Source organism: Anarrhichthys ocellatus, unplaced genomic scaffold (genome assembly GCF_004355925.1).
Source record: "Anarrhichthys ocellatus isolate YVR2014 unplaced genomic scaffold, GSC_Weel_1.0 scaffold153, whole genome shotgun sequence".
NCBI classification, from domain to species: domain Eukaryota; kingdom Metazoa; phylum Chordata; class Actinopteri; order Perciformes; family Anarhichadidae; genus Anarrhichthys; species Anarrhichthys ocellatus.
The window spans coordinates 188,174-205,597 of NW_022280183.1; the positions used below are offsets into that span (position 1 = coordinate 188,174).

At 40.9% G+C, this 17,424-nt stretch overlaps 2 protein-coding genes across 2 annotated transcripts; both read right to left on the bottom strand.

Annotated features, from left to right (window-relative positions):
- Nucleotides 1-509: 509 nt before the first annotated feature.
- Nucleotides 510-5,284, bottom strand: LOC116400183 (putative C-type lectin domain family 20 member A). Its single transcript, XM_031877890.1, has 6 exons — nt 4,980-5,284; nt 4,632-4,816; nt 3,846-4,068; nt 2,699-3,028; nt 2,225-2,325; nt 510-1,925 (listed from the first exon to the last, which is right to left on the bottom strand). Exons 1-6 carry the CDS (start codon nt 5,014-5,016, stop codon nt 1,785-1,787), a joined length of 1,017 nt encoding a protein of 338 aa, XP_031733750.1. The 5' UTR covers nt 5,017-5,284; the 3' UTR covers nt 510-1,784.
- A 4,253-nt stretch (nt 5,285-9,537) lies between these two features.
- On the bottom strand, nt 9,538-13,699 carry LOC116400171 (alpha-(1,3)-fucosyltransferase 7). The gene is given in 3 exon segments (XM_031877874.1): nt 9,538-11,848; nt 11,850-13,387; nt 13,678-13,699. Coding segments are annotated over 2 exon segments (1,029 nt in total). The 5' UTR covers nt 12,651-13,387; nt 13,678-13,699; the 3' UTR covers nt 9,538-11,620.
- Nucleotides 13,700-17,424: the final 3,725 nt, after the last annotated feature.

Consider the following 17,424-nt stretch of genomic DNA (forward strand, 5'->3'; position numbering starts at 1 on the left):
GGAGCCGGCAACACGCTAACCAACTCAAATATGGTAACTGGTACTTGTACTTGTACAGCCGTACTTGTATAGCTGTACTTGTATGTACTTGTATAATGCTTTTCTAGTCTTTCCAACCACTCAAAGCGCTTTCACAATACTTGTCATCATTCACCCATTCATAAGGGGCTACCATACCACCTGCCCATCAGACTATCTACATCCACACAATTTTAGGGTTAAGTTTTGCTCAACAACACATCGACATGCAACCAGCGTGATAACTGAAGGTTCTGGTTCCAAATCTACTTTTGGAGCTACTATAAGCTCCTTAAGATATGATGGTGTCTGACCAATCAGGGCTTTGTAGGTGAGGAGAAGGATTTTAGATTATAGTCTAGACCCTCTGTAGGATTTTGGTTCCAGTAATAAGATCCTCCCTTAACCAAAGGGCTTTTGTTGCCTAAACCTGAGCACAGACAGGACCGAGGATGTGAACCCTGATCTCTGCTCTTTGGTAGACCTGCTTTTACTCTAGAAATGAACTTGTGCGTTCTTGTTCTTGATGAACAAAACAATGAGGAGCAGAGACCAGAGAAATGTTGCTCAGTTCATTGTAGTTCAGGTGGAAAGTCAGTTCAGTAATAAAGACTTCACTCAGTGTGCTGCTTGAACATAGAATCATATCTTCAGTGAAATCAAAAGAGGAAAGCAGCATTGAAGCTGTTCTTGAGGCTTGTTTTTGACCCCACACTTTATGTCTGTTAGAGGCATCACACTCTATTCGGACCTGAAGTACATGAAGAACTGTGGTGAAACAGGAAGCTGATTCAAATGCTTTATTGAAGCAAAAGAAGCATTATCACCACGACAACACACAACACTACAAATAACAAGTCCTACATTTTAGAATTACACAACAAAGTTCTTCATGATCAAGAGAAACACTCCTCATGATGCAGAATGAACTCTGATAGAGAGCTATACTATCATAAACATGTTTTTGGATCATTATTACTGATTAACATGTAAGTAGCATTTTAACGCTGCAGCAGGTTGAGATTCTACAAAACAAAGCATCATATTTAATAAGCTCATCACACACTTTATATTAAATATCCAAGTGTGCAAAGAAACTACACTCTTAGAAACAAATGTGCTAACTAGAACCATGGAGGGTTCTTCAGCTCGTTTCAGAGGGTTCTACCAAGAATGAAGTATAAAGAGATTTACCCAGAACCATATGTGAAAGTTTCCACCCAAAGGTTCCACAGAGAACCCTCATATGGTGTCACAGTTTCACCCAAAATCTTCTCTGGAGGTTCTATGCAGAACATTTCCACCTTATAAGGTTGCAAACAAGATCCCACCTGCGTGTCTCCACCAGGAACCCTTTTGTATCCCACGGGTTCCATCTAGAACTAACTGTGGGTTCCTCGTGAGGTTTATAAAGAACCGGGGCTGACGTGGTGCAGCACAATTCTGGCTTTTTTTAACACCTCTGCTTTCAAAAACCCTTGAAGAAGGAAAAGGTTCTTCAGAAGCAAATGGTTCCGGGTAGAACCTCAGCCCTTCAGGAAGAACCTGTTTGGAACCTTTATTTCTAAGAGTGTAGAAACTATAGCTGACAGATCAATGTAGTGGAGTAACAGTCTAAAGTAGCATGAAATGTAAAGACGTTACTTCACAGCAAAGGGTCAGTACTTAGGTACTTTGGTACTTTCTACCATTGAGAGGAGGAAGAGGAAGAAGAGGAGGAGGAGGAGGATAAAGGAAGCCTCTGACCAGAGTGGACTCAAACACCATTAAAGCTCATCTTTATTTGGACACGTCTCCTTCTTCTTTGTCTTCTTCTCTTCCTTGTGGAAGACTTTTCCATCCGACTGCTTCTTCCAGCTCAGCTTGATGTCGTCATTCAGCCCCTGGTCCTTCAGCCTCTGTTTGAGCTGAGATACAAAGACATTTACTTCCTGAATGTCGCTGAGAGAGAAGAAGTCTTCACTAAGCGCTGTTCATTTACATCCTGCATCCTTTCTCACACTGTCCTCATGTGGAAGCTCTGCTTTAGAACTCTGGTTCCCACTAGAACAGCTTTGTTGTTTGCATGTTCTTTGGACACAAGTCTACCTTCAATAGTGACGTATACACGTGTGCACTGCACACAGCTCATTTACATTGTTCTTAGTAGTCCACTCAATCACATGTATCACCTGGTTGTTCTGTTTTTAATGTTAGAAAGATGTACCTTCTTCAAGAGGTTCTCCATCACCACAGCGTCATTCAGATCCAGAGACGCGCTGTTGTTCTGCACCCTCACTTTAATCACTTGCATTGAAACAGGAGCAACTAAAAACCAACAAACTTCATCAGTCACAACATTTCTGGTTGATAATAATCTGCATCCTTGAATTTTTAACACTTTGAATGATAAAACAGAAAGTATGGTCATTCTCCATCAGCTCAATCTTTAAATATGGCTGGTGCAAGAAAACCTTAGCTTAGCTTAGCATGGTGTTAGCGTTAGCATTCTAGCATCAATGAGGCGATCACTCTCCATCATCTGCAGTTAATCTGCATATTCAATGTGTTTTTATCCATAACTTTATTGTCATGGATTTTATTTTGCTCTACTTTTGATATTTTTCTGTATTTTTAAACTCTGTTTGCTGATAAAGTAAACCTAAATCCACATTTAAACACTGAGTGAATGATAGCTTACCACTGTAGCAAATGAACGCTCTCGTGACGTCACAGTTCAAGCCCTCCCATTGTCCATTGGCACTAAAATCTGCTGCTGCACAAGTCTTAGAGACACCATTAGGTTTAGTTTTCCAGTTTCTAAACGAGGAGTCACTTCCATCAGACCACTTCCATCCATCTCTGAAAAGGCCGATCCAGACTGCTTCTCCTGAGGGTACCAGATTCAGGACCTTCTGGTTCTCTGTCATGTTTCTCACACTGGCCAGGTCTGTGTGGTGTTCTCTGCAGTAGCTCTGGGCCTCAGTCCACGTCATGGTGTTGTTAATGAGGACAAATGTCTCATTCAGTCCTGAAAATAGACCAGAGTGAAGTGCTGTGAAGAGACACCATAACAGACAACATGGATGCATACCAGTTGTATTGTTGCTTGATGAATCTCAGCATGAAGGTGAAGTCAACACAGAGCTGTGTGAACATGAACATGCAGGCGTCCATTGAGTCCCACATTCATAAAGACACATCAGAGCTATTTTCCCTCCAACAGACATTATACAAAGCTGCTTAATGAGCCTGCTCCCACAGGGACATGAAGGCAGGACTCACATTCATCTGCTTTAAATGACATTCATGTAGCCCGAGACTAGTTCCAGTTACCATGAGCAACTTTTAACTGGTTCTGAAACAGTGTAGTCCTGATCCTCTATCAGACCTCCATCAGTAAAGAGACCATCAGAGAGAAGATGGTCTGTTTCTATAGAGTTATTCTTAATGCTCGTCATCGGAGCCACCGGGTCGGATTCTGGTGAAACCAGATGAACTCATGCAGGTTCACCAGAACCTCCTTCAGCTCAGACTCCAGCAGAGACCGGTCCACCGTGGACAGACCCGGATCCTCCAGCAGAGACCGGTCCACTGTGGACAGACCCAGATCCTCCAGCAGAGAGCGGTCCACCGTGGACAGACCCAGACCGTATTGCTGGGAGGGAAGGGGGCACGGGAGAACCAGAACCAGGACTGATCAGGACCGACTGTCAGACCCTGCTTCAGTAAAATGAGAGGTTTTCTAAAGGGACTCTGGTGCTCTGAAACACTACCACTTATGTTCACAGGGACCAATAGAATCAACACAAGATGACTGCTTCTCGTAGTAGCTTTAATATTCTCACCTCTGACATCGAAGCAGACTGGCTTAAAGCGTTGAACACAAGGGTAGTCGTTCCAGTACCCATCTGTATACATATATGTACAGTATTCTTCACCGTAGTAGTTGTTGTCCGGTTGTCGAGGACTCCATCGTCTGAACTCCATCTCTCCGGGTTTGTAGAAACTTGTGTTTGACAGTGACCACCTCCAGCTGTCCACGTCATTGTACAGTCCTATCCAGGCTTGCTGAAAGCAATATTTCATTGTGATATAAAGAAATAGACTTTTAGATATTTTTACCATTTACAGTCTCGATACTGCCGATCAGTCTGATTTTCAAGGACAGGTTTTCAATTTGTTCAAGTCTGTCTTAAAACAATATCCAGGTGCTAATATGAACATTGAAACAGTTTTTACTTCCTGTAATCACTCCTGCTGTTCTTAATGGACTAAGCGTCTCGTAACGTGGTGACGGCTGAGCTAACGGTGCTAACAGCTAACAATGCTAGCAGTACAAACAATGACATCATTACTCCTCTATATCTTTACATGGATGATATTTGTTTGATGAGATATTATTGCTGTAAATATAAAGCAGAGATTATCAGTATGTTGCATTAAATCATGTTTTGTTTGTAAAATCTTAATCTGTAAATATGTCACATAAATGTCCCTCTGAAATGTATTAAATAGCATTGAACTTAAATATTCAAGTAAAGTACAAGTACATACTTCAGTACAGTTCATCTGCAGACTTTGTGTGAATGTAAAACTTTCAGACCTCCTGTCACTGATATAATATTACTCACAGAGCTGTCGTCCACCATTTGGCTTGAATGCACCATTGTGTTCAGGGTGTTCACGTCCTCCATGTCCCGTATGGTGGCCAGGTCGCTGTATGTCTCTCTGCAGTGACGCTGTGCTTCAGTCGTGGTCTTCGGTTCATAAACAAAATGGTAGCGACGTTCAGCAGGTGATGAGACGGCACACAGCCCTGGATTGACAAACAGCATATTGATTACATTTAATATTAATAACTTTGCTCACTAATGCAAATGATCATTTCACATTAAAGCAAAAAAAGATGAAGAAAGAAGGGGAAGAAGAATGTGACAGGGACAAATTATTAAACAATATTATAGATATGAGAGTCTTGCCTGACACGACGACGATGCTCAGAAGAAGTTTGTCCATCCTCGTCTCTTCTCTGATCCTCTCTGTCAGTCGGTGACTGTAGACGTGCAGCTCATGCAGACTTCTGGAACGATTATTTGCATATCAGGCTTACAGATCATAAAGATGTAATAATATCTGACTGACCTTTGATGTTTGTTTGATTGTTTCAACACAATGATGAAAAATGACAAGAAGAAACACTGATGAATGATAATTACTCCGTTGAATAACAATAATTATAATCATACAAAAAATAGTAATAATGACAATAATAGTAAATATAATGACAATAGTTGTATTAATTATTATTATTACAAAAGTAATAATAATGATAGTATTATTAGTATTCATAAAATACTAGTTGTGATAGTAATAATACTAATAACAGAAATGATAATAATACTAATTGTTATGCGATTGGTTGAGGAAGTTTTAATAAATATGAATTAAATTAAACAAAATATGTAACAATTATTAAAAACTCAATTGTGAATGATAAAATTAGTATACAAATAATGATAGTACAGCTTTAGTGATACGACACCATTAGTTTAACTAATATCATTTTATCATAAGTTTAATTTTAGGTTGCCACACATTTTTGGAAAAATAGGGAAAACTTACAAATTTGACATCAATAAATGAAATGTTAATCTCAGATGATCAAGTTCTTTATGAATGAAATGTTTATCTCAGATGATCAAGTTCTTTATGAATGAAATGTTTATCGGACTCACTACATAACTAAACTTCTAAACAGAAAATAAATGAATAAATGATAAAATTAAAATAAATGGAATAAATAAAGAACATGATGAAGAGTACAATGAACAACAGAAACAAGAATTTAACTTCTGCTGTTATTATTAGTAGTTGTAATTTCTCCATCATGTTTATGCTCACTACTCATTATATGAATCATTTACATTGTATGCATTGAATGTGTTGTAACTCTGTTATCTATCACACTTCATCCTGAGAGAGGATCCTCCTCTGTTGCTCTCTGAGGTCTCTTCCCCTTTTCTCTCCGTTAAAGGTTTTTTTGGGGGGAGTTGTTCCTGTTCTGATGTGAGGGTCCTGGGACAGAGGATGTCACATGTATAGAGATTGTAAAGCCCTCTGAGGCAAAATTGTGATTTTGGGATATCCAAAAAAGATTGAATTCACTTGAAGTTGAATAACAATAAACCACAAACAAATGAAAAGGATTGCATGTGACCAGGTAGAATCAGTGACTCATGAAAGATTTATGCACCTTCATCAGTTGAGTGTTTGAGAAGCACCAAGGAAGCTTGTGAATACATTTTATATTAGTTTTCATTGAAATTTAATTTAGATCTTTAGGTCTAAAGCTTATTGATCTGTTTCTCTTATATTTGTATCTAATATTATTGTATTATCTCACTTAAATTGATTTGGCCTAGGAAGATCTAACAGCATGATGTTCATTTAGTAAATGATGGTCCATGTAGAGTCAAATAGACCATAAAGCAGGGGATGCTTTAGGGCGGGGCTACTCAGTGATTGACACTACCACGGGGTTGTCCGTTCTGGGAGTTATCCTGGTTTTCATCTTACAACTGTAACCCTTTCACGGTGAGTTTTCAGTTCATGAAAGTTAATTGTAAGATTTTGGTCGCCTAAATATGTCTTGTTCAGCATTTGGTTGTACTTAGCTCCACCCGTTCGTGTCACTTCTGGTTGCAAAAAAACAAGGTGGCCCAAGATAAATTACAAAGAGACGCAAGATATTGCGACTTGCGTAGCCACAGTCCTTCTGGCTCCCCGGTACTGGTCTGCTGCTTCGGGACCCCCGACCAAGCCCAAAAGGGCTCCTTCTTCAGCTTGACAGCTTACTTCACCAGCAGGTTTTCAAGTTGACGCAGCGACAGGCACCAGTGACCTAATCATCGGCAAGAAAACAATCCTCATTTTATTTATATATTTATATTTGACCTTCATTTAACCAGATAAGTTCATTGAGAACCAGTTCTCATTTACAAAGACGACCTGGGCAAAAAGGCAGCAACAGGAGGCAAGTCGTTACAAAACAAAATATAACATAGAGACATCTCACAATCTCATGCAAACATTACAGCATCATAATATGTAAAATATAAAAAAGAACAAACAGCTGACTGTGACATAATCTGGAATCCATTTGTCAATACCCTTAACATATAAACTCCACACTGTTTTCATTCTACACCTCTTTTTGCCGGTCCACCATCCACAATAAATATGCATGGCGACGACCATAAACCATGATGGCAGCGACCATAAACCATCATGGCGATGACCATAAACCATGATGGCGACGACATAAACCATGATGACGGCAATCATAAACCATGATGGCGACGACATAAACCATGATGACGACGACATAAACCATGATGGCGGCAATCATAAACCATGATGGCAAAGACATAAACCATGATGGCGACGACATAAACCATGATGACGACGACATAAACCATGATGACGACGACATAAACCATGATGGCGGCAATCATAAACCATGATGGCGACGACATAAACCATGATGGCGGCAATCATAAACCATGATGGCGACGACATAAACCATGATGACGACGACATAAACCATGATGGCGACGACATAAACCATGATGACGACGACATAAACCATGACGGCGGCAATCATAAACCATGATGGCGACGACATAAACCATGACGGCGGCGATCATAAACCATGATGGCGACGACATAAACCATGATGGCAGCGATCATAAACCATGATGGCGACGACATAAACCATGATGGCAGTGACCATAAACCATGATGGTGGCGATCATATACCCAGATGCACACAGCACACAGGTTCAGATCAGGCAGGCTGTTACTAAATCACCCCCCTCAAGGCATCTCCACCATTGCCTGCGTGACCGTTGAAGTCTCTCAGTAGGACTATAGAGTCCCTGGATGGTATCCTTTCTACGCCGCCACCCAGAGACTCCAAGAAGGCAGCGGACTCCACTGCTGTTTGGTGCTTCAGCACAGTCAGAGACTTCCTGTCAGCAACTCACAATCACTCTTACCCGGGCAACCCCGGGAAAGGAGAGTCTAGACCAGGGGTCACCAACCTTTTTGAAACTGAGAGCTACTTCAAGGGTATTGAGCAGTAGGAAGGGCTACTTGTTTGATACAAACTTCATGAATAACAAAGTTGCACAGATCACCTTTTAATAATAATAATATATGTGAAGAGACTGATCACATGTCAATGTTAATTATTCCTCACAATAATTAACAATGATTGTGTATTTTGTTCAAAATCGCACCTGTTATATTTTTGTAAAAATTATCACTTCTAAAAAATTTTAGGAAATCATTAACTGTCATATCTTCACATCATGACTCGTTTGTACTAACCACTACCTTCGTAACATTTTTGAACAAATCATGAACTCTGTCCCATGTTTATACAAATGATCAGTTATGTAAGATAAAAAAATCAACTCTTTCACATGTTTAAATGAATCCTGTTACATTAGTACTAATCACCACATTTTGGGAAATCTGGGTCAACTTTGCATTGCGCAATGAAGCCTGCATGCCGGCCTGTAGTCTGTAGTCACCGACAACAGCTTTCTTTTGGGTACCTTTTTCTCCACGAAGAAACTAGTAAAACGTCTTTTCTATAGCCGAGGGGGGATCCAACCCTCCGAGGCACGCGAGCGTCTTTGGTCGCCTGCGTTCAAACCTCTAGTCTGGGCCTTTTCGATCGTACTGCATTGCCTCGCCTCTACCCCCGCCACCTACGAGTTGTTGCCCCGCGGCCTGTTCCGAGGACTGACGGACCTGACGACGGGGTGCGCTCGCGGCGGGGGCGGTGCGTCTGGTGCCAACGGGAAGCGCCATTCGGAACCTGAAAACCTAGTGCGGTGCGGCGGCTTCTTCCTTTTAAAATCTACATGAATGCAAGCGTTTTTGATTCAAAAAGAACAGAAACTACAATTTGTAGACGGAGCTCCATGGGGACCTCGTGCTATTTTTAGAACATGCGTTGCGGGCGACTCGCACGGTCGCTGTTGACAACCTCTGTTCTAGATGTTACAGGGAGCCAGTGCAGAGAAGCTAATACAGCAGTAATATGATCTCTTTACTTAGTTCTTGTTAGTAAACAGCTGGAGAGATTTAAGAGACTTATTAGAGCAGCCTGATAATAATAATAAGGAGTTGTAGTAGACCTTAGTGCTGCATTCGACACTATAGACCATTACATCCTGTTGCAGAGACTAGAACATTATATTGGCACTAAACTGGTTTAAGTCCTATTTATCAGATCGATCTCAGTTTGTATAAACGATGAAACCTCGATAAAGACCAACGTTAGTCATGGAGTTCCACAAGGTTCTGTGCTTGGACCATTTTATTCACCTTATGCTTCCTTTAGGCAATATTATCAGAAAACACTCCATAAACTTTCATTGTTATGCAGATGATACTCAATTATATCTATCAATCAAACCAGATGAAACCAACCTGCTCACTAAATGTCAAACATGTCTTAAGGACATAAAAACCTGGATGACCTGCAACTTACTGATGTTAAACTCAGACAAAACTGATGTTATTCTACTCGGCCCACAACACCTCAGAAATCAGTTATGATATAATTTAGTTTCTCTATGTATACAGATTCTTAAGCCCTCGGAGGCAGATTCATGATTTGGGGCTCTACAAAATAACTTGAATTGATTGAATGAATGTTGATACAACAATTACATTCCAGACACAGAGGACATGGACTCAGGTGTCCTCAATGGTAGCCATGTCCCTGACTGACTGTTGACAACTGTACATTAGCTTTAAGCTAACTGGCAACATTTATCTTTGATGTTGTGCATTCATGGAGCAGCGATCTTAAATGTGTCTCTAGAGTCGGGACGTGGTTCTTTGAAGCTGCTTTAATATTAATCTGGAACTGTTTTCAAAACAACAAGTCCTTAAGGCCAAACCTGCAGAAGTGCAGGCGTGTTAATAGTCAACTGTATCATGACCAAGACACTTGAGAGAGAACCCCATACATTTAGTCATTTATACAAATACCTTGCCTTCTTCGATCACAATCAAAGTGTATTGACATAAATATGTTTTTAAGAAATAACTATAATCTGTTGTAATTGTCACAATAGCAAGTGATACCAATAGTTATACATAAGCTAAACAATATAATAGTGTGAGATACTGTGAGCTAAAGCAAATATACTCAACTCAAAAATCTGACTGTTAAAAAACAATGAAGCCAGAAGATATCACATTTAATTTGACATAAGACAATTTGAGTAAACCTGCTTTTTAATTGCTTTTAGTGAGATTTTACTGATACAGCGAGCATGTGTGTCTAATGGGGAGAAGCTCACCATCATGCAACCATCACTTCTTCACTTCTAGTCGAGCTACATTCAAGGATTGATTTTGTTTTTTATGGGCAAAGTTGTTGAAGATTTCCAGTGAATGAAGCTTGATGCTGTAATGATTCACCTCATCTTAACATCTTAATCCACAGAACTGTTCGGTAAAGTTCAACCATTTACTTTGGCACAAGAAAGAATTCTACAGATAAATTGATCATTTCCAGCGTTATGAGAATCGTTGGAGTGTTGCTCCACTCTCAGCTTACCTTAACAAACTCCAGAGTATCAGAAAGAAGTTAAAGGTGCACATTTACTGTAGGAAGGCTAAATCATAGAGGCTATTTCCAAATATTACAAATCATTACATTATGTTAAATATAAACTCTAGCTTAACCTGAAACTACTGTACATATTCCGTCCTCAATTATACTGTTGTTCTATATATGAACATATTGCTAATTGCTAATTAGTAAAACATTAAACTGCATTTAGTTTAATGATATATATTTAAAGTATAAATATCCTTTCGCCCACTAGACAAAGCAATAAATCATCAGCTAAACCAGAAAGATAACATTACTCCAGGCTAGCCCACACTGACTTCCCATTGGTTGTGAAATATGGTTGAGATCCCACATGTGATCTCTCTGACCTCCTGAAGTCTTACGAGGGGTTATGTCATATTTTACTTGTATAATTTGATAAATCCAAGCACTTTGTAGAAAATGTTATGCAATACACAAAAGCTTCTTTTTGTTATCTACTCACTCTAACTCTAACTCTTATTAAACTTAGCTTTGCTTACCCAAGCAAACCCTGACCGTGGAGTCGATGATTAAACACGTTCTTAGTTTGAAGCACACAACAATCTAATTAAGAAAACACTGTCTTTCTAGTATATTTGATGAGCAGATATTTCAGGTGATAGATGGTAAATATAACACTGTTAACATTAATCTGAAGGTTATTGTAAAGAGACGCTGAACTCTGTGGTTTTAACAAATGGAATATACTGTACGTATTTATGGTTACATACAAGTTTCCACTTCTGCTATTTAAAACAGTGCACAGCCAACACAACCAACTTCTTCATATTTGTTTCGGTGGTGAGCAGTTCCTCACTGAGACACGTGTAATGTTCCGTCACATTGTCTCTGTATGGTATTTCACACTTGCATGTGGTAACGGTGGGATCAGCAGTCCGAATCAAAACACCTGAGTGATGTGAAAGCATGAAGAGATCAGCTGTTTACCCAGCTCTCCAGGTCCTGGTAGACTCGGTTGGCTGGTAAACTGGGGTATTTAACGCAGATCTGACACAGACGTTCTCTCCAGTCAGTGTAGGTTCTTATTCTGTGAGTGTGATGCCACTGGAAGTAGCTCTCATAGGCCTGCCTGTCTCGAGCTACATGCTTCAGATAAGAAGCCAGATCTGCTGTGCTCTTGAAATCGTCCACATGGATGAAGGAACCTGGGGGGGGCCAGGGCCTCGTAGGTCGCCCTGCTGGGGCCAATAACTACCGGCACAGCCCCTGCTTGGAAAGCATTCCTCCAGAGCTTTTCACTGATGTAGTCCTTTGCCTCAGAGTTCTCAAAGGACAGGTAAAAAATACAATTTGCAATTGTGGGCAACAGCTTCTTCTTTGACAGAGGTTTCTTGTTCCACTTGCCGTACACCTCTATTGGGATGTACTTCTTTAGACTCTGATAAACACCAGCCCGAGCTTGGTGAGGCCGGTATTTGCTGACCACCCAGCCGACGAGGCAGGAGCGATTTGAAGCAGCCTTGAAACCTAGCTCATCACCTCCTAACACGGTCTCTCCATAAGGGACGGATATGTCTGCATCACGTCTGTAGCTCATCGTCAAATTGAAGAGGCCGTTGAGCTGCGCCAGGTTTGCGTTGTTGACAGGAGGCTCCATGGACAACCACACCCAGTGCTGAGAAGCAGGGCGATCTTGGTGCAGGACAGAAGACTGACCTTCTCCCAGTTCCTGGTGGTGGAAGACAACCACATCAGCAGTGGAGAAGGCAGATGTGTTATCAGTGAGGGAACAGCCACTGATGTTGTACATCTCGAGGCATTTGTCTCCATCGAGCCTGTAGGAGCGGCCAAATGGCCAGTGCCACAGCAGGATGCTGAGGTTTCTCCGAGGAACAGCTGTGTGACATTTCTGCAGAGTGAGTTTCTCATTCAAGTTGCTGTAATAAAGCAGTGATGAGAGAGATATGAAGAGGAGGATGAAGGCTCGGAATCCAGATAATGCCATGGCTGTCGGGCGTATTCCAGGTCGAAAGGGCACAGATCACTGGTAAGGAACTCTTACAAAGGAAGGAAGGAAGGGTAGATCAGAGTAATTCTTACACTTTCATATGTTCCCATCAGTGCAGAACTGCAAAACATCTCCTACTGCAGAAGATATTTAAATCTGTTACCTACCCAAATTATTATTTTTATCTTTAGACAATGTTAGCCTCTTAAAATCCACCCGTCCGCATGTGGGTTAGGGCTGTATTTGGTTGAATGATTGGTATGGAATAAGGGTTTGGGTTCATTTTTTTTTAATGGTGGTGTTAAAAAGGTTTTAGTCAGTTCAGTCATTTGTCAGTTGGCTAATTTTGTTTATGGTTAAACAAATGTGAGCTGCAGAGATGTAACAAACACAAACAAGGTTCATTCACTCAAATCATTAGATATCTGGAAAAAACTGAATGTCAATAAATATCACTCTAGAACTCTAGTAGAACTCTGCATATCATCAAATGATCATCAAATGATCATCAAATGAAATCTACACTGCTGTCTGTGTCTTCCTCCAAGTCTACAGTAAGATCTTAAAATATGCTTATTGTTTCTTCTTCAAATGGAAGTTTTCGAATCTTCAAATAAGCAAAGCAAAGCTCAAATAATTACCTGCATGTATTTATAATAGTGAGTCACTTTCTGATAAGCAATTTCAAACGTCTTTCTTGTGTGTTTGATGATGAGACATCCTGTGAATTGAAACTGGCAGAAAGAGGATTTGTAGAGATGGTGCACCACAAACTCAATCATTAATTCTTCATCATAAATTTAAGAACAGAACATTAAAAAAAGGAAAAAGGAAATACAGAATAACTATTTTAAATAAAATCCCTATAAAACCAGATTTTCACACATTTTCCATTAACCCGACGACACATACAGCAGCATTATATAAATGATCTGTGATCAACTGAATTATATCTGTAGTAAAACATCAGCAGGTGGAATTGAATTAAATAAAAGATGAGGTTGGCAGAGTTGTTGGAACTTACCCGCTGACATGATGGCATCAGGCCGTCTGCTGCCAGAGAGCGTCGTCCTACTCAACACATCCTAGAATATAAAGGAAATCCTGCCCTCACAATGCCTCATGCTTGACATTTCATACTCCCACACACACAGCTTGTCGGGGGCAGGGTGTGACGGTTATTGTACAACGTACTCGGTGGTCAGCAGAAATATGCGACTAGAAAGAGAAAGGAACACCAGTCCTTCATCATGCAGTCATTTTTCAATGAAGCTGTTCTGATGTTTTTATTTTTTATCTTCATACAAACGGTATTAAGAAAGAGTTGGGGTGTGTTTACTTTCATATTTAGCTGGGCTAGGGTTAGAGAGAGGTAGAACCCTTGCCCATCACCACAGACTGCCACCGCACCGTTTCACATTCATTCATTTACTTGGTAAACTGCTCATGCATATATATTTGCAGAATAAGCACAGCCAGCAGCAAGTGGCATTTCTCTAACATTGTTGATTTCCGATTTTTTAACCACAAGCTGGTCTTCCTCTTCCTGTTCTTGCAGCTCAGCAGAGGATACGGGCACAGGGTTACACAACTGCTGCAGGCACCGACCACATCGCAACCGTCTTAAAACCCAGCCTCCCACATCTCGCTTGTTTCTTAAGGCATGACCTTTTACAGTTCGATTTACTCCAATGTCGTGCTCCAACTCACATTCATAATTTAATTCATTTTGTATGTTTCTGAACTAAAGGTTATCTATACAGGGCTCAGTGTTACAGCGGGTCATCCTTCAATCAGAGGATCGGCGGTTCGATCCCCAGCTCCACTAGTCCACGTCAATGTGTCCTTGGGCAAGACACTCAACCCCAAATTGCTCTCATAAACTGTGCCTGCGGTGTGTGAATGTGTGTGAATAGTCCTAATGAGCAGGTGTACCTGGCATGGTGGCCATCAGTGTGAATGGCTGAATGACTTGTAGTGTAAAAGCACTTTGAGCGGTCCAGAGACTGAAAAAGCTCTGAACAAGTACAGTCCATTTATATACTGTCATAATCTGGCTTCTCCACCATGACACATATGGTTATGGACACAATGGATTGCGAATAATTAAATCCATTTATTTTGATGAAGTATACATCTAATTCACTAACAAGGACCACACCAATGACAGTATGAGTTTAGAGAGGTTTATTGCATAGTGGAATGATTGTTAGATTCAAGAAGCGGAAGGGGTCGAGGGATGAATAGATATAGGGTAGAGGGATGAAGGGGAGTAGGGTAGAGGGATGATGGGATGTGGGGTAGGGATGAAGAGATGAAGGGATGTAGGGTAGGGGTAGGGGTAGAGGGATGAAGGGATGTAGGGATGTAAGGAAGAAGAAGAGGAGGGTTTGTAGGAAGGAGTTTAGGCGATCGAAGGGGGACCGTTGATGTCCGGTGGCTGGCGGAAACGGAGACAGTAGAGTGGGGCTTGTCTCTTCAGGAGCTCTGGCAGTGCAGAGTCCCCTGTTGTTCCTGTAATCCTGCGAAAGAGAGAGAGAGGAGAGAGAGAGAGAGAGAGAGAGAGAGAGAAATATAGGAGGACCAGAACGGGGTTGGGGGGGAGGGATGTGAAGACAAGAGTCGAAGAGGAAGTGAACGGGTTCGTTGTGCTTAAATACTCTGTGCAGAGGAAATGAGCTGTGTTCTGGGCGTGGCCCTGTTCCTAAACAAAGTTTATAAAACTACATATAAGTAACTACAAATATAGTGTGTTTCATTGGCATGAATGTGTGAGCATACTGAAGTGTACGGTGTTGTTATTCTAAAGGAAACAGAAATCAAACAATGAGCACTTTGCGATCCTGGTTGATTTTATCCATATCATGTACTTGTTTTTAGTTTCTAATTTTGGGAGCCAACTAATGCATGTCCACACTTCTACGTTTCCTTGTAAACGCATGTTTCACTACGTTTAAACTGAGCGTCCACTTTACGCCGGAGTTTTCGAGGACCGAAAATGGATACGTTTGGAAACGCTCCCGAGGACGGATAAGTTCGAAAACTCCAGAGTTGTTTTGTCGTGTGGACGGTGAAAACGCATAAGTTTGGAAACAATCACGTGTTCGCTACTTGATTGGTTCTTAGCAGTCGCGACGTGTCCTTCCCTGATTGGTTACGCCCATATCACGTGACCCTTTCCCGGAAAATCCCAAACAACAGCCTCGATTACCGATCGACTACCAGGTTAATTCAACATGGACGACTGATTACAGGCAGGGCCGACCATGTTGTCTTCACTAGCAGCTGTTGTTCAGTTAAAGTCTGCATTATTACAGAGGAAGCAGCTGTTATTGGAGCGATTAACGAGCAGCGTTATCAGCCCTACGGAGCGAACGTCTGAAGTCACATTAGCGGCTTTGAGGAGGAGAGACACAAAACGGAGAGTTATCACTAGCAGAGTGAGAACAGACAACAACGAAGCTCAGGAAACGAGTGAGAGGCGTGTGTTGACCACATTTATGGATCCATAATCTAGCAAACCATTATGTGTAAGTGTTCATTTTAAAGTAAATTTGATGTGTGTGTGTGAGAGATAGAGCAAGACCTGCAGCGCTGAAACTAAGTCTGAAAAATAAAACTTCTAAAACTTTCCAGGAAATGTGTCTGTTTAAATTTATAGAGGAAGATTTTAGGGTAATATCTTAAGTATCAAACACGACCTTTCATTCTTAAAGACTACTTTATCATTACTTTATTAACTAAGCAACCAATCTACTTCCTATTTACACCAGCAGCACCCACCCGCATACCCAGTGTACGGGAATACTCACGTAATATTTGTGTTCAGGCGTTTTAGTCTGGATCGTTTTGGTTTTAGTGTGGATGTAGCCTCAGGGTTCGGGTTAGGGTTAGGTGATTGAGGTGATTGAATTCTGGTGCTGGGAACCAGCGACAGAACTCCTCCACTGTCAACCACTGCTTCACACTATGCCGCTCCATCTCTCATTGAGACCCTTAGGATATGTGGTGCCTCACTTTGATATCCAGATGCTCTCAGCTCTTAGCCTTTGGGGTATGTTCCTTCTTGGATTGGTCGGTATAACTGTTGTGCTAATGGAGTATGTGTATTTCTTCTTTTCTGAATATGAAATCTGTGTTGATTGAATCAAACTAATATCGTGTAGCCGGTTTCACCCACATTACAATGTGGTCTGAAATAGTTACAGTTTTTGGATTTGGGGCTCCAGGTTTGTGTTGGAAAAATAGTATCTGTTATATTGATTACGCAGCCCTTGGTTTTAGGGTTAGTTTTACCAGGTTTAACCAGGTAATCTCGTAGATTTGTATTCCTCCTAAAAACTGCAATAATATTGTGATCCTGTAGCAGTTGAGTACCTTTATTTGAAGTCTTCAGGTTGTTTTTAATCACTCTGACAAGCTTGACTGTTGACAGAGAATATGTGATAATAAATGGAGGCTTAGAGGACACCACTATACGCTTGTTTCTAAGAAAAGACCTAGAGTACCACCTGTTGGCCAAAGCTGAAAAAAGCAGTTTTAATATATCTACAAAAACGAGTAAATATATTATTTGAAATTACGTCTCATCTTGTGAGGAAAAAGCGGTTGTGGGTATGAAAGTGAGTCCTTCTATTATCTCCAGCTTGACTTGTAAGGGAAAGACTGTCTCTGTCTCCTCAGCTGTAACATCTGTCCTTGTCTCCTCAGCTGTAACATCTGTCTGCTTGTCTCCTCAGCTGTAACATCTGTCCCTGTCTCCTCAGCTGTA

What these genes read in the sequence shown, in the direction of transcription:
- LOC116400183 (XM_031877890.1), bottom strand. Translation starts at nt 5,016, where the DNA reads ATGGACAAACTTCTTCTGAGCATCGTCGTCGTGTCAG. An exon ending in AGCGTTCATTTGCTACAGTG is followed by an intron (nt 2,326 to 2,698) that starts GTAAGCTATCAT and finishes GTTGGTTTTTAG; the next exon opens with TTGCTCCTGTTTCAATGCAA. An exon ending in TGGAGAACCTCTTGAAGAAG is followed by an intron (nt 1,926 to 2,224) that starts GTACATCTTTCT and finishes TTTGTATCTCAG; the next exon opens with CTCAAACAGAGGCTGAAGGA.